The following is a 17,103-nucleotide window of genomic DNA, read 5'->3' on the forward strand; positions in this document are numbered from 1 at the left end:
GCTGTTTGAATCTGGTCTTGACTATCATGCTGCTTTTAACCTTTTTCCTCTATGATGAAATTAAGTAATTAGTAAGTAAGTTGGGATCCTGCAACAAATTTCTGTCAGTCTACCTGAGATTTAGAAAAATCTTTAAGCATAACTCCCAACTAAATTCTAGACCAGTCTTTAAATTCAGTTTCTATAGCTCTGACTTCCACTTCAGCAATTTAAAGAGGCGGTTGTTTAGTATAATTTTTCCTTTGCTGAGAAACCCCCAAGAAAGGTAGTTCATTTCAGAGGTATGGGTAAGGAGCAGATGGAATAGAAGGGTATTGTGGATAGTATAAAGAGACAATGATTCAGGGAGGGTAGGTTTCCAAAGGTTTGAGCAGGGGAGTAAAGAGAGACAATCTTAGTCATTTTATTTTGAGGCTTCAGAATACCAATTAGAGAAGATTATTGAATGTTATTTTTGTCTCATAATTTTTCTATATTTATAATTCCTCTTAAAGTATTAATTTTGACATTTTAAAAGTTGGCCGTGGGCTTCCCTGGTGGCGCAGTGGTTGTGAGTCCGCCTGCTGATGCAGGGGACGCGGTTCGTGCCCCGGTCTGGGAGGATCCCACATGCTGCGGAGCGGCTGGGCCTGTGAGCCGTGGCCGCTGGGCCTGTGCGTCTGGAGCCTGTGCTCCGCAACGGGAGAGGCCGCAACAGTGAGAGGCCCGTGTACCGCAAAAAAAAAAAAAAAAAAAGTTGGCCATAAGTCCTGTTGTTATGTTGCAGTTGTCAAAGTCACCATTTTTGTAATTTACCAGTGTAAGTGCAAGAGTTGAGATTATATTGGAAGTTTATAAAAGACACAGATGTTTTTCCTAGAAGAGGTATGGCCTTGGCAAATAAGAAAGAGATCACTAGAGTCAAGAAAACGGTGTTGGGGTAATTAAGTGGGAAGAGGCACATTGGGAACTGTCTGGGTAATGGAAGTGTTTTAAATCTTTTTTTAATATAAATTTTCAAATATTTATTTATTTTGCTGTGTCGGGTCTTAGTTGCGGCACACGGGATCTTTCGTTACGGCGTGCAGGCTTCTCTCTAGTTGTGGCGTGCAGTCTCAGTAGTTGCGGTGCGCAGGCTCAGCTGCCCCATGGCATGTGGGATCTTAGTTCCTCGACCAGGGATGGAACCCGCATCCGCTGCATTGGAAGGCAGATTCTTAACTGCTGGACCACCAGGGAAGTCCCTGGAAGTGTTTTAAATCTGAATGAGGGCTGTGTTTGTGGTTGTGGGGGTATTGGCATATGCCCAAACTCATTTAATTGTATGCTTAAGATCTGCTTGTTTTACTGGATGTAAATTATTCCTAGATAAAAATGACTTAAGAGTGCTTTAAATTTTTTTTCCATTGGGGCTTTTTTTTTTTTTTTTTTTGGGCTGTCAGGTCTTAGTTGAGGCACATGGGATCTTTGTTGCCGTGCGCAGGCTTCTCTCTAGTTGTGGCGCATGGGCTCCAGAGGGTGGGCTCCAGAGCATGTGGGCTTAGCTTCCCCAGGGCATGTGGGATCTTAGTACCCCAACCAGGGATCGAACCCGCATCCCCTGCATTGGAAGGCAGATTCTTAACCACTGGACCACCAGGGAAGTCCCCATTGAGGCATTTTATTTGCATGTTTGTATTACATCCCTAGAAAAAGAATCCCAGGATTTTCTCTCCTGTGTTTTTATCTTGCTTCTTCATGGTCCGTGATGCCATCTGAAGTTGTCAGCTCAGTGAAACCAAACTGATAGGACAGGAGCAGGTTTTTCTGCCATTTTTCTAGATCTTTGAGTTGCACATCAAATCTAGGGACTGATCACTTCACACTTGTTTGACCTGCCTGTGAGGTTCACAACAGTTTTCCCAGCCCTGTGATCATTGATTTCAAATTTGCTAATGTAACCATGCTTCATTATCACAGAAACTGGATGATGACTTGGGAGCATGGCCTAATAAGAACCTGGCACTTGCCTCTCCTTTCAGCATTATTGATGCTCTTGAGAGCATCAGCTAGGACTTTCGTGTGCACCATTATATCAGCACAGAAAGATGGCAGAAAGAGTTTAAAATTTTTTTTAACAAATGTGTCCTTACAAACAGATTCTCAGGTTCCCTGATCAAGCAGAAGTTAGGAAGGTGCCACATAATAAACCCCATGGTTATTGACCTTGTAATGCTGTCATGAAAGTTTAAGTGACCCGAGGTGATGTTTGGCCCATCACTCAACTTTGCCTGAATTGGTCACTGATGTTACTCATCTTTAACCTTTAGTGCTTGGGGCCAGTTTGAATTGCATTGGAGGCTCTCAGGCCTGTGTCCATCCATTCCACATGGAGCACTCCCTTATTCAATGAATGGAAACAAGACAGTACAGGACAAAACAAAACATGTGAGACAAAATTTTGAGCAAGTAGATGAACAAAAGCAAAGCAAGTAGCTGAAGAATTATAAACTAATGGCAAAAGTATTTATCAAATAGGACACTCCAAGCCAAAGCCAAAAGGCCTAATTGCCTTATACAAAAACCTACTTGGTACAAATCCTAGGGTAACAAAGTTAGCAATGTGAGCTCAAGCACTGATTGGAGCACCCGTCATTGTTGAGATTGACTCATCTGATAGGAAAATCAAAAAACAAACAAGTTGGACACAGGCAGCCCATTCAGTACACTTGTTTGTCTAAGGGCATCATTTGGAGTGATGCCAAATGAGGGTCTTAGGTTGACTGTCCCAAAGAACGAGAGACACCATTCAATATATAAACAGAAAACACAAAGCTGAAATTATTGATTACTTAAGGAAAAGCTATCCTGGTCTGATACTGCCTCCCCTGAGCAGAGCAGATTGCTAGTCTTATAGGGTTTTTAGGGAATTTCAGAGTCCAAAGATTCACAGACTTTCAAAGGCAGGAGTGAGTTAATGTCAACAAGTAAAAAGCAGTGTTACTCAGGTGAGGCAATTGCTGATTGGTTGGCATTTTGCTGCGTGTTCACTGAAGTGAGTCTTTTTTTCTTTTTAAGTTAATGATAAACAATGACAAAGAAGGCATCAAAAAGTGACACAGCCCAGCTACCTAAAGGATAAAAGATGCAGGGAGATGAGTCTAATTTTATTTGTGTTACAGTTAGTTGGTTTGCTCTTTGGGATGTTTAGGAAATTCTTGTCCCCAAAGTTACCATATTCCCTCTAGATGGGTTCAGAAACAAAAATTTATTTGAAGGCATCTTTCATGAAAATCCTAAGTTTATTTTTAAATATTTCTCAAATATTAATGTAGGTCCATGGGGTTGGCTAATGTGTGCATGGAACTGAATAGAATTATCACCTAAGTAATCCTTTTTTTTTTCTTTGCGGTACGCGGGCCTCTCACTGTTGTGGCCTCTCTCGTCGTGGAGCACAGGCTCTGGATGCGCAGGCTCAGCAGCCATGGCTCACGGGCCCAGCCGCTCCGCGGCATGTGGGATCTTCCCGGACCAGGGCACGAACCCGTGTCCCCTGCATTGGCAGGCGGACTCTCAACCACTGCGCCATCAGAGAAGCCCTATAATTTTTTTTTTTTTTTGACATTGGGCTCTTTAATCAATTTGAAACATAGGGTTTTTTTTGTTTTCTGTGGGTTTTTTTGCAGTACACGGGCCTCTCACTGTTGTGGCCTCTCCCGTCGTGGAGCACAGGCTCTGGATGCGCAGGCTCAGTAGTTGTGGCTCACAGGCCCAGCCGCTCCACGGCATGTGGGATCTTCCCGGACCTGGGCACGAGCCCGTGTCCCCTGCATCAGCAGGCGGACTCTCAACCACTGCGCCACCAGGGAAGCCCAGTAATCCTATTTTTAAATGATTTTTTACATTAAAAGAAATAAACCTGACTGGAGTTATATGTTTACAAAGAAAGATTTATTTGTCCCAAATTAAATGCAGACTACCATGTGGAATATTCTTAAAGCTGAAAGGTGATTCAACTTTTATTTCATATCCTTTTTCCTAAAATCATATCTGGTAAGAACCATGCAGTTCACAAAAGTTATGGAGACAGTGTTCCGGAACTGGAAAAAAGTCTATGGAAATAATGAGTTCAGTAAGTTTAGAAATGTAGGAACTAGTAAGTGAGAAAGTCAGCAGCCGACTTCTTTGGTGGTTTTTATATTTGCTTCCCTGACCCCCCCCCCACCCCCCCATTAAGGAATGGAGAAAACACAGGAAATAATCCATGTATTTAAAGGTGGGAGTGAAGGAGAAATTTTTGAAAAGAAGTCCTTGGAATTAGACATGGCGTCCTGAGAAGAAATCAAGAGATGGCATATAGAGATAGGTAAAACAAATGCTATCTTCTAAGAGTGTGGACTGGAAGGAAAGAACGTATAAAGAGATTTAACACAAAGAAATATTATGCCAAAGTGAGTCCATTCTTAACTGACTGACTTTCAGAAATAAGGGGCTATCAATAATAGGCTGGTTTGCAGAAGCATATTCACTGAAGCAAATGGTTTTTGGTTGGTTAAATGTGTTTAAACCAGTCCTGGTATTGTGTTACTATGACTAAAGAACTGTCATTTCTTGATTAAGAAGGTTTAAAACCTATTCTGGTGGCTACTTTTGTACCATGGCCACTGGCCAATTATTTTTCTCTAGGAATGTGGGAGCTTTGTGTTCTCATGTTGTTCCCCACCCTGAAACTTTCGGGATCTCTCTTTCTTTCTCCTTAGTGTACTGAAATTTTCTAATGATGAGCCTTGGTATGGATTGTTTCTTTTCAGTTTTATTTTGTTTTGATTTCCACCATTTCAGCATACTGAACACTCAGTAGACTTTTTCAGTCTGGGCTTTCGTGTTCTTGAGATCTTCTGATTCCTGACCATTTCAGTTTCCTTGTGCCACCCCATCTGTCCCCCAACCCCACACCCCACACCCACTTCAGGAATATATATTTGGTCTGCTTTCTCTGCTAACTCACTTAACCGTTTATGTATCTCAGACCAGCAAGTTTTTTCTATAAATGCCACATAGTAAATATTTTAGGCTTTGTGAACCAGACAGCCTCTGTTATAATGACTTAGCTCTGCCATTACAAGATAGCAGCCATTGACAATACACAAATGAATGGGTGTGGCTGTATTTCAGTAAAACTTTATGTACAAAAACAGGTAGTCAGTTGGATTTGTCTGCAGACCCCTCCCCTATCGTGTTCATCTTTACCAGAATGTTAGCTCAGTTGAGGTCAGGCATTTTTTTGTTGTTCATTGGGTATATCCTTGTACTTAGTAGGCACTCAACTACTTGTGATTCAGGGTTGCAGATGGTTCAGTAAAGGGGGATAACATGTCTATTATTGCCATCTTATAGCTAACAGAATGCCCCTTAATGTTGTTTTTCAGCCTTCCTCCCTTTTTTTCTTGATGGAGTAAATATTTTATTGTAATTGAATTTAGGATAGGGCTAAAAGTCACGTCTATAATTCTGCAGTTTCTTTCCTCCTCTGATGTTTTGTAAAGGGCACCACCAGCAGCATCCTTTAGTAAGTCTGTTTATGAAATGCTCCATATTAATATGGTATAGTAGTCATTTTAAATAAATGCTTGAATGTCTTGTTTATATAAGAAGGACATGAATACAAAGATAGTACTTAAGAATTCTTTTTGTTTTTTTTTTCTTTAATAAGGTACTAGATTTTACAAATTTGCGCCATGCGTGAGTATAAGCTAGTCGTTCTTGGCTCTGGAGGAGTTGGAAAATCTGCTCTGGTAAGATATTCTCACTGTACCCAAGCTATTTACTCCAAGACGTGTTCTTTTTCTGTTGAGTTTTAGGTTTTGCTTATTTGTCTTTATTTGTTAAGGTGAAATCTCGTAATGATTTTAGAAGTAATATAATATTTTTCTTGTAATTTAGTCAACTTTTAGTTGTATCTGGGTAGATCATATTCTCTCTGAAACATGGGTTCCAGACTAGAATACAGTTTGGACTAAGCACGGAAGGGAAAGAACACATAAAGAGATTTAACACAAAGAAGTATTATGCCAAAGTGAGTCCGTTCTTTAACTGACTGACTTTCAGCGCATATAAATGGGTGTCTGCATTTCAGAGCCAGACAGGAATAAATTTTGGTCCATCTCATTGTGAGTTGGCTTACAATACAAATTTTGTTACAAAAATTAAATACACCTTATATAAAAAACTTTTTCAAAGATTACCTTTGACTGTCCCACCATGTTTTCTGTATCAAGAAATAGTAAAGCAAGAAAGAAGACACAACTTGACAGTGGTGGGTGGGGAAGGAGAGAAACTTAGGGGAAATAACTTGATGCACAGTTCAGAGTTTAGCAAAGCCCCACAGTAAGATAGATTGACCATCTTACTTTGCCACTTGAACACCTAGCACAGAATTTGACATGCTTGGATCAAACTGAGAAGTGTGTACAATGGAGCATGAACTGCTTTTTCATTTGTAAATATATCCAAAGTAATGGGGAGGTGTTGTGAGTGTGCACATATGTGTGTACACAAGATAATTAGCCACTTTCTAACTAAAATTCAAATTTAAGCCCTTAGGACTGAAACAGGAGCCATTTAATGATTTTTCAATATATGATCTCTAAATTTAGACTTAACCAATAAGGAGCTTGGTGGTTATTAACTTTTTTTAAAAAAGCTTTCTAAAGTAATTTTCCCACCACATGCGTATATTCAAATATAGTTGCGGTTATGTTTTTTTAATCAGTGGTATAACTAGCTATATGAAGTCAATACTTTAAAATGTGCAGAATTGAATATGTTCTTTTGGGGGGAGTATAATGGTATGTTAATTTTTTTCAGACTGTACAATTTGTTCAAGGAATTTTTGTTGAAAAATATGATCCTACGATAGAAGATTCTTATAGAAAGGTATGTTAACTTTAGAAGGCCTTTTGCTTTTGACTTTACTATAAATATAAATTCTTGTTTTAGCTTAATAATTATTAAATGTTGTTTACAAAGTAGGACGAAGAAGCAGAGATAATTTATAAAATTAGTGGGGAAAGATCACACCTGATTATTTCCTGGCATTGTGTGTTTACCAGCTTGAGAATCTCAAACAGTCACTCTTGTTCTCTGTCTTATCTCTCTCTCTCAAAGAATTTTAAGTTTATACTGACCACAAAATTGTAATTTGACACACTAACCTTAGAGCTGGGCCATGCATTTCAAGTGGTAGCTCCATGTTTCTCTCCCCTTTCTGCCCCCCAAAGACTGAATACTCTCAGGCTCCCTTCTTTTTAATATAAAGATATAAGTACAAAAGTCTCCCTAACCTTCCTACTTACAACTCCTTGAGAAAGTTCCACTGCTCATAATAGTAGAAAGGTTTATTTCTGTCCATATGTTCACTTGTACAACATGTGACAATAAAACTATAAATGCGCAGAGATTTTTTATTTAGCAGGGAGAGAGTTATCCCCCCACCTGGATATAGTGGCCAGCCTGGCCCCTGCTGCTGTGCAGACATTGTGTTTCCGTTCCTCCCTCTGTGTCCACAGTCTACCAAAACAAACTGGAAACCCCTTTCTGCACCCCAGCAGTGAGGCAATATTACTCTTCTTTCCACGTATATAACTTTGTTCCCTAGGAAATGTTAGGTAAAAAGGGTAGCAGGGATATATAATTTATTTTGATAGCTCTCCTCTGCTTCCTTGCTCCCAGAAATTTTGTTGTTCCAATATGGTGAAGGGGATGTGGTTATCTAGAGAAATGAAGATATATCTAAAGTATGGGAGAATTGAGATGGACAATTACTTCTGGTATTATTGGAACTATTACTGGTTTTAAAATAATTTTTTGAGCTATTTTGAAATCGTTTCCTCTCCAGATTTAAGTGCTGAGTGATTCATATTGAGGTTGGATCTTGTGTATCTTGTATCAATAGATATCCTTGTGTTAAATTCAGAACACATGGTTTTTGCACCTAATGCAATTTGGGGGTCAGTAGACCTGTTTTCTAGCTATTTTTTTCTCCTGTTTTGTTAAAGTGAGTATTGCTTGAAATTAGTTGTGAAGTTGCTATAATCTGTGTCTCTGTTTTAAATATCATATTAGCTGTTGGGTATATTAAAGTAGTCTTGTATACGTTTAAAAAAATGAATATCTATTTTAATTTTTCCCCAAGCAAGTTGAAGTAGATGCACAACAGTGTATGCTTGAAATCTTGGATACTGCAGGAACGGTATGTAAAACAGAGTACCAAAGTATATGCACAGCTTGTGCAGTATTGACCTTTAGATGCTAGTATTCTGTAGACAAACATTAGTTAAGCTTATTTAAAAGTACTGCTTGCATTAAATCTTAAAGCTGTTTTCCTTATCCTCTTGAATTCTTTTCTTGTGTGTGTGCTTTGCCATTGCAGTGGGTCATTTATTGAAGAAATAAGTAGAAATTTTGTATGAAAGTTTTCATAGTCCCGCTAGTACTTTTAAAACAAGTTAAACTGTATTACCATTTATTAAATAATGTGGAAAATAATATTAGAGTGTACATTTATTCCTCAGTGGCTGTATGAAGTATTTTGAATGCTATCTTTCCTCCTTCAATATATTTACAGACCAACTAGATTTGTTGGTATCTGAAGGTGAAGGGAAAATTTATTCTGGATATGTGGTATTCATTCAACTAATGTTTGAGTACCTGATATGTGCTGTGTATTGTATTCTTACACTCAAAGGCTTACAGTTTAGTGAAGGAGGAAAAGTGGGGGAAAATGGCAAGATACAGGTAACGTGCTGGTGGCCCCCATAGAACCTAGAGCATTGTGAGCTAGCTGTGGGTAACGTGGTGATTTGATTTGGGTGCCTTACACATTATGATATATTAAAAAGCTGCCTTTAGCATTTGGACACAGGACATTTCTGTTCCACTTGAGTATATTTACTGCACATAAATCTGCTCTGGTGTATTATTTTTAAGTAAAACACTTATTTCTTGAAATACTGATTTTTTCAAATAGCCACAGGCTGTAATTTTAAGAGATGTTACATAACACTACTGCATTCTTCTTTGAGCTCTAATTATCGACTTCGAAAATTGTCAAATTATCTGTCAAAACATTTTTTTAACATTATTTTTTTTTAATGATTCTTTCTTTCTACTGTAGGAACAATTTACAGCAATGAGGGATTTGTACATGAAAAACGGACAAGGCTTTGCATTAGTTTATTCCATCACAGCACAGTCCACATTTAATGATTTACAAGATCTGAGAGAACAGATTCTTCGAGTTAAAGACACTGATGATGTAAGCTGGCTTCGTAATAAATAAATATATTTTGTTTCAAACCCTTATTATAGTGATATCCAACTTAAAGGTTTGAATTTAAATCCAGTTTAAAGTTAATGTATTTGGGGGGCTTTGTTTGTTTTTCAAAAGCTTTTCCTTGATGGGGAAAAACATATCTTTAACACTATATATAATGTAAAAAGTGAGAAATACCCTCCTCTCCCCTGTGTAAAATAAACTTTATACCCTTCCTGTTTTAAAATCATGCATTTGGTGAAGAAGGAGAGGTGTTGGTGGCAAATATTACTAATAGAGCATATGATGTTCTGGCCATATTTCTGGCAGATTTAAGAGCCTTTTTAACATGAATCAAAACAACATATGAACAGATCTCAAGCAACTATGACAGAAGGAGCATAATGATAATAATAATTTTTAAAGAAAGGCAACAGATATATTCGATTCTAATGTAAATTTACATGCCCCTTCAGAGTACACCATAATGGAGTTTAATCCCTTTAGGAAACTTCAAATGGATTATTTTAATTCCTCTTCACACTATATATAAATTCATCTTGCATCGAATTGATCTTGCATCAGAATCACCTGTAAAGCTGGTTAGATTGCCAGGCCCCACTCTCAGAGTTTCTGATTCAGTAGGTCTGGGATAGGGCTTAAGAATTTGTATTTCTAACAGATTTCCAAATGGTGTTGATGCTGCTGGTCTGGGCACTTCACTTTTAAGAACCACTGTACTATGTATAGTTTAATTATAGCAAATATTTCGAGAGCTTGAGGGCACCTATGGGAAATGCTGCCATTTCCTGGACTTCTAAAGCAGGAGAACTTTGGGGGACCCTGACATACTTACAGCAACCTCGGTAAAGCTGTTTGTTTACCAGTGTCTCTGGTAACTACTATGGTTTTCTGTCAGTTGCATTAAACAGGTATTTATTAATATAATACTATATATCTGTTCCTTAAAAAGCCAAAATTCTTAAAAATTTTTTTTTTTTTTTTTATTTTTTTTTTATTTTTGGCTGTGTTGGGTCTTTGTTTCTGTGCGAGGGCTTTCTCTGCTTGCGGCGAGCGGGGGCCACTCTTCATCGCGGTGCGTGGGCCTTTCACTGTCGCGGCCTCTCTTGTTGCGGGGCACAGGCTCCAGACACGCAGGCTCAGTAGTTGTGTAAAAAGCCAAAATTCTTGATTTTCTAGTTTGGATTTTTTCCAAAACTTCTTTAGAAAGACAATCTCTAAATGATTAATAGGAGTTTTGCAGCATAAGTAGTATTTTTCCCTGTAGTGTCCTTCTAAAATTACAAACATCACATGTATCCAAACACGTGATTAATATGGTCTAGATTTTTAGTAAATTAAGATAATTTTACTTTTTGGCTTTTTAATATACACTGTATGAGAAGCTAAAAGTTCTGCTTTGGGGGCTTTCCAGATTTCTCCTTTTTGTGTTATGAAATTGGGAATGAGTATTTAATAAATACATGTTAGAAAACCGGAAAATTTTAAATTGATTTATGTCCCTTGGAGAAACATTTTAAAATTTTGGAATATATTGGCTTTTTATGTTATACCCTTTTGCACTTCCTTTTAAAAAGGTTTTGTGTTTTGCTTACTATAATTAGTTAAAAGTCCACTGTGAGGGACTTCCCTGGCGGTCCATCAGTTAAGACTCTGAGCTTCCACTGCAGGGGGCACGGGTTCAATCCCTGGTTGGGGAACTAAGATCCCGCGTGCTATGCGGTATGGCCGAAATAAAATAAAAGTCCATTGTGTTACAATTTTAAGGGTTTTTCACCCTCTTTTATAAGTAGATCATAGCTTGTTTTCTAAAAAAATTTCATGTGAAAAGTTCTTAAATTAACATTGTCAAGGCTTTCATATTTAACTGTAAATTGTATTACACGTTATTAACTTAGCATTTTTTCTGGCATAGTATAAAAAGTAATCCTTAGAAATATTTTAATTTGAATTTTGATTTGAATTTATATTGCATATTTGTTTACTTGTTTTTACCCTTTTTAGGTTCCAATGATTCTGGTTGGTAATAAGTGTGACTTGGAAGATGAAAGAGTTGTAGGAAAGGAACAAGGTCAAAATTTAGCAAGACAATGGAACAACTGTGCATTCTTAGAATCCTCTGCAAAATCAAAAATAAATGTTAATGAGGTATGGTGAAATAGAACTCATGATTTGGAATTTAGCATTCAAAATTAATGGAAAATAATGAGTCTATATTAACACAACCCCAGGTTAATTTGTACTCAGGGTGCTTTGTTGATCATATAGGCAGAAGTCTTGTGTTAAGTAAATGCATGTTAATAAGCAATAATGCTCTTTGAGCCTCTTTATTAAATACTGGTACAGTGGAATTTACCATAAAATGAAGGAAAACTGGACAGAAAATAATAGGGGTGGGGAAGACAGATTAAGTCTTCAGGTATATGAAGGCAAGGACAAATTCAAAAAGGCATGAACGGTTGTTGCCTTGAAGGGACTTAAAATAATGTTGTAGAATAAGGATACATAGAGTTGAAGAAGAGTACATAATTGTTCTCTTTGGATGGTGGTAAATATTCTGTCTGAACTAAGATCCCTGCAGCTCCTTCAACTCCGTATTTATTTTAAGGAGAACGATTTTTAGCTCTCCCAAAAAATAAACAAAAGAACTTGGCGATTATAAGAATACCTGGCTTTACTCTCATTCCTTAACTGAACAGAATATTTGCTTTCTGGGGAAAAGTTCATGGAAAGTTCAATTTTTTCACTTTACTCTTTCACTTTTAGTTCTTTGGGGGCTTTTTTTCCCTGTAAATTTTTTTAAAAATTTAATGTGTTTGCAGATCTTTTATGACCTAGTGCGGCAAATTAACAGAAAAACTCCAGTGCCTGGGAAGGCCCGCAAAAAGTCGTCATGTCAGCTGCTTTAATATACTAAATGCATTGTAGCTCTGAGCCAGGTATGTTGATTTATCTTTTCCTCTGTTTTGTTTGTTTGTTTCCTCTAATTTTTAACCTCAACTTTATTAAGGGTTAAGAAAGTAAATATAGGATTTTTTTTCCTAAAAGAGAAATGGTTACTTCCCTTTTAAGATACGAGTTAATATGATATCCTAGTAATTAAAATAATTATTTCATTTATATATCATCATCAGAAGTAAGGTATTCCACATAAGTGAGAATTCTAGATGAGTTTATCCAGTATATACTCATGCCTCAGTGGGTCACTGGTTTGTGTTGACAATACAGTGGTGATGAAAACCAGTCTTCTCTGCTTTCTTCTTTGTTGCCTTAAGCTAACTAAGGTCTAGTTGGAGAATTAGACAAACAATTGCAAAATATGATAAATGCTATTGCAGAATAAGTCCAGCATGGTACTGATAATAAAAAACCCCTTATATATTATGCTCCAGGCAGTCTTAAGTACTGCCTATATATGTTAATTGCACTCTCACAACAATCCTGTGAGGCAGAATTATTATAATTCCCATATTACAGATGAGTGAACTGAGGCACAGAAATATTGTTACTTGTTCAAGCCCTGCAATTAGTGAATAGCCTAGTCAGAATTGAATCTAGTGATCTGAGTACATCGCTCAGAATTTGAACTGTGATCTGTCTCCCAAGTCCATAATTAGTCACTATTATGGGTGCTATTGGAGCATTTAACTGGGGCACCAGACCAGTCAGATGTGAACTGTGGATTCAGGGAAAGTCTGTCAGAGTGAGATACATCTAAGTCGAAATCTGATGGATAAGTAGAAATTGTGTAGGGGATGAAGAGTTCCCAGGAAGAGAGAACCACAAATACAACCCTGAGATGAGACAGCAAAGGAAAACTGAGCATACAACACTGTAACATAGTTTTTGAAAACAGTCATATTAAATAAGTTAATACTTGTAAAGCAGTTAGTTCAGTGTCTGGCACATGGTAAACCCTTACCTATTAGCTGCTGTTTGCCAGGTATTGTTAAACCATATCTTACTGTACTCTTATCCTTGGGAACTTTGAATGTTTGTAGCTCTGCTGCTTCCTGTGTTAAATGGCCCTATACTACCATAGAACTCTGATTCTGTATCTCTCTAGAGTTTTTGTCCCTACTCTCCATTTAAGGCTTTCTGTTTAGAGATACAACCTCTCATGTTCTATATCCTCTCATTTCCAACCACATGCGCATTCTTAGCAGCACACATGTGCCTGAGCTCACACACTCCCATCTGTCCTTTCCAATTTGCTACATTCAACCTGCTAAGATTTAGGAAACTTAGAAAACTCATTCAGACTCCAAACGAGGGCTTAAAGTTCAAAGCATTTGTGGAAATTATTTCATCAGCTACATCTATATTAACAACGTTTCTGAAGCTTGCAACAAATCTGATTCCCAGAAAACCAGTTAAAAAAAAAAAAAGAAACATTTTTTTAGCCCAGGCATGTGTGCAGAAAATCATCCAAAGTTAAACAAATAAATGACAGACCCGTGAGTTCTGATTTTACCTTCTTTACATCACTCAAATTTTTTTAAGTTTAATTTGGTATGATTTTAGTGTAATAACAGCCTTTTCTGACATCTATCTTAGAGTTGGTAGAATCTGTTTATGTAGAATTAAAAAGTATATAGCTGTCAACTGTAGAGAGCCTTCGTGAAATAAATTCTATCTTGTTCACTTCTCTGCACCAGCTTTTTAGCCACTCTTATTGGAAGAATAGGGAAGAAAAGTCTTGATTTTCTAATACTAGAAAGCCTGGTTAGATGTGCATTCTGTATTCCTCTTGTAATTCTAGGGTTGTAAACACTTATAGATCAGCCATTTTGTTAATATTGATGTCTGTTTTATAATCCTAATTCTAGTAAAGGTGACCTAATGTACAATTTTAATGTGGTGGTTTTTTTTTTTTTCCTTGCTTTTAATCTTTGGAAGGTAATACAAAGAAATTTGCATTAAGGTACACTCAACTTACATTTGACTGACGTTCAAGAAGGCAGCAGAATAGATGAAGTCATTCCAAAAAAGATGAAAATGTCTACCTATGCTTTGCCATGATTCGTGGTACCTGGTCATAATGTAATGACGAGGATAAGAACCTGTATTATATTTATTTCTGACACTTTAGCACTGTTGTCTTAATATGTCCTTTGGATCTTTAGTGTGCTGTTTACACCCCATGTTTTCAATTAATTTAATTTCCTCATTTTGACAGGTCTGAAGAACTGTTGCCCAATTCAACAGTGCCAGCATTCCAACTTTGTTAAACCTACCAACATCTTAAATGGACTTTCTGTGGTGGTACCCTTTAAGAGGCGGATGAAAGCTACTACATCAGTTTGCACATTCTAATCACTTTCCAGTATCACAAGAGAGATTTTTACTTATATAATAGTCCTAGAGTATGCAGCTGGTAAAACCAGAGGCTACAATCCAGTATTACTGCTAAGAGACATTTTTCATCCACCAATGTTGTACATGTATGAAAATGGTGTACTGTATACTTTAACACGCCCTATACTTTGTATTGGAGAGTACAATAATGTAAATCCTAAAAGCACCACTATTTTAGCATAATAAAAGAAAGTCCAAAGAGCTCCTATATAGACTACTCCAGATAACTTCGCTTCTTTGATACTTGTAGCTTATTGTAATTTTTTTTAAGAAATTCAAGGTCATTATCATTGTATTGTACAAATAAGCGCTTTGATTAACACAGCTATATAGTTTTTTTAATTTTTAAAAACCTGTGGAGACAGTGATCTTGTCTTTAAAATATGATAGTCCTTTCAGTATGTCTTAGATTAAAGACGTTGCCTTTAATATCTGTTGGGAAGGAAATGTCCAGACTTTTCAAATCTTTTATTATATGTTTCCTTTTTTGTTTACATAGGGAACAATGTTTATAGTTGTGTGTACAGTGGGGGTCTACAACAAGAAGTGTATATTTTCAAACAATTTTTTAATGATTTAACAATTTTTGTAAATCATTTTCAGGCTTCTGCAGCTGTAGATTCTCACTGTGAATCCCCTGCTTGCTCATGCATAAGTGTATTTGCAATACCAAATATACAGGTTTAGTATTTTTGCCTGTTAGTGATTGTTTCACATGTGTAACGTTTTGGTTGAGATGTTAAATGGTGGACGAGTACTGTGGATGTGAATGTGGGAAGTAATTTTAATCATGTGTAATTGGTCACAAGGCCTAAGTTGCAGTAACTATTGCTGTTTTATTTAACAATGCCTTGTTGCTTTGTATGCATTAACGTTTGGGTGTAAAGATTGTGTGTCTATCCAACAGGGAGCCACAGTATTTAAATTGACCAACCTAATGTTACAACTACTTTTGAGGTGGCCAAATGTAAACTAAAAGCCTTAATTAAAGTGGTGCAATTTTGTATAACTTAGCATCAGTAGTTCAATAAATTTGGATTGCCATGCAAGGGCTTGCATTATAATTACTTGCCACTTGAATGTGTTTTGTGTAATGTTTAACAGTGCTAGTAAATAAATATGGGTTTAACTTCTTTTTAAATGGAATGGGTGCATTTTGCATAGCGTGGTTTCATAATTTAACATTTGGGCAGACTCATTAATTACAGAAATGATGAGAGAAAGAAGTCAGATATTGTTCTTAGTATTGTTTGAATATCCACATAACCATCTTTTGAATTTTTCCTTTGGAAAGAATTTTGTAAATCAAGCAATATTACTTATGAACGTATGCTTTCTGGGCAGTGTTCAGTAGCTCTTTGAGGTATAGGAGGAAGAATTGAAAATACTTTGGCAGGTGTTACACTTAGATTATTTTTAAAAAAATAGGGCGCAGTTGTACTTGTGGTCATAAAAATCTTTCAATGAAGTGGACTCAAGTACTACTTTCTTTTTATATAATGAGTGTTTGTCTTAGATGTGCTGTAATTCAGTTCTTTTTTGAAATCTGTAAATGAATCTTAACTCAAACTTTATCAAAATATTTTCCAGCCACTGAGCATATTAGCAATTAACTAGTGATACCATCTAATTTAGGGATGTCTGCTAATCTCCTAAATACTTGATATTTGAATGGGACATTTAAAAGCTTTCATTTTAAAAAAGAAAAATGTCTTATTCCTTACATATTTCACTCACAGAATTCCATATATTAAAAGGTTCCATGTTATCTAAAGAAAAAAATGTTCTCTGAGAAACCCCACTTAACTAAGAGACTTGTTTTGGCAGAACTGGTTTTATTTAAAGTCACTGGGAGAAAATTAAATCCGCCAGAGGTGGAATTATGGAGCACTAAAATCACTTCAATTTATTATGTCCTGTTGTTACATCCATTTGGCCCTCTTTGAGGGCACCACCGTTAATTCAGTTACTTTCATAAATGTTTGTTACCTACCAGCTATGTGCCAGGCTGCGTTCTAGGCTCTTAAAAACAGATAAATATCCAACAGATAAATTTAGTAATTTCTTGTCAGCCATTTATTCTGGGTCTGAGGATAGAGCAGCATCCAAGATCAACTTAGGACCCGGCCCCCTAGGATTGATACTTTACTTTGGGGTTTCTCAGCCTCAGCACTGTGGATGCTGTATGCTAGATGATGAGTTGTTGGGGGCTTTCCTGTACATTATAGGGTTTTTAGCAGCATCTCTGGACTCTACCCACTAGATGTCAGTAATACCACCCCCGCCCCCAAGTTGAGACAAGCAGAATTGTCTCCACACATTGTCAAGTGTCCTCCAAGTTAGATTCAGGGAAAGGGGAGAGGGGTGTTGAAGGGCAGAATTGCCCCAGTTGAGAACTGTTGATCTGGTGGGAAACAACACATTAATTACAGATGAGTGTTAGGGGTACAAAG

General features: G+C 37.0%; 1 protein-coding gene and 1 pseudogene across 2 annotated transcripts in view; one reads left to right on the forward strand and one right to left on the reverse strand.

The window, feature by feature from the left end:
- RAP1B (RAP1B, member of RAS oncogene family) overlaps positions 1 to 17,103 on the forward strand; it is a 61,866-nt gene that overhangs the window by 30,887 nt on the left and 13,876 nt on the right. The window contains exons 2-8 of one of the 2 annotated variants that reach the window (XM_060025182.1): positions 5,672 to 5,753; positions 6,826 to 6,894; positions 8,153 to 8,209; positions 9,134 to 9,274; positions 11,297 to 11,440; positions 12,115 to 12,231; positions 14,472 to 15,791. In XM_060025182.1, the coding sequence (XP_059881165.1) occupies positions 5,697 to 5,753; positions 6,826 to 6,894; positions 8,153 to 8,209; positions 9,134 to 9,274; positions 11,297 to 11,440; positions 12,115 to 12,201 (555 nt within the window). In that variant the 5' untranslated portion in view covers positions 5,672 to 5,696 and the 3' untranslated portion in view covers positions 12,202 to 12,231; positions 14,472 to 15,791. Of the gene's footprint in view, positions 1 to 5,671; positions 5,754 to 6,825; positions 6,895 to 8,152; positions 8,210 to 9,133; positions 9,275 to 11,296; positions 11,441 to 12,114; positions 12,232 to 14,471; positions 15,792 to 17,103 lie in introns of those variants that run through there. The other variant, XM_060025183.1, reaches the window with a different exon arrangement.
- Positions 1,605 to 3,324, reverse strand: LOC132433871 (small ribosomal subunit protein uS8-like; annotated as a pseudogene).

The sequence above is a fragment of the Delphinus delphis genome, chromosome 11 (assembly GCF_949987515.2).
Source record: "Delphinus delphis chromosome 11, mDelDel1.2, whole genome shotgun sequence".
NCBI lineage: Eukaryota > Metazoa > Chordata > Mammalia > Artiodactyla > Delphinidae > Delphinus > Delphinus delphis.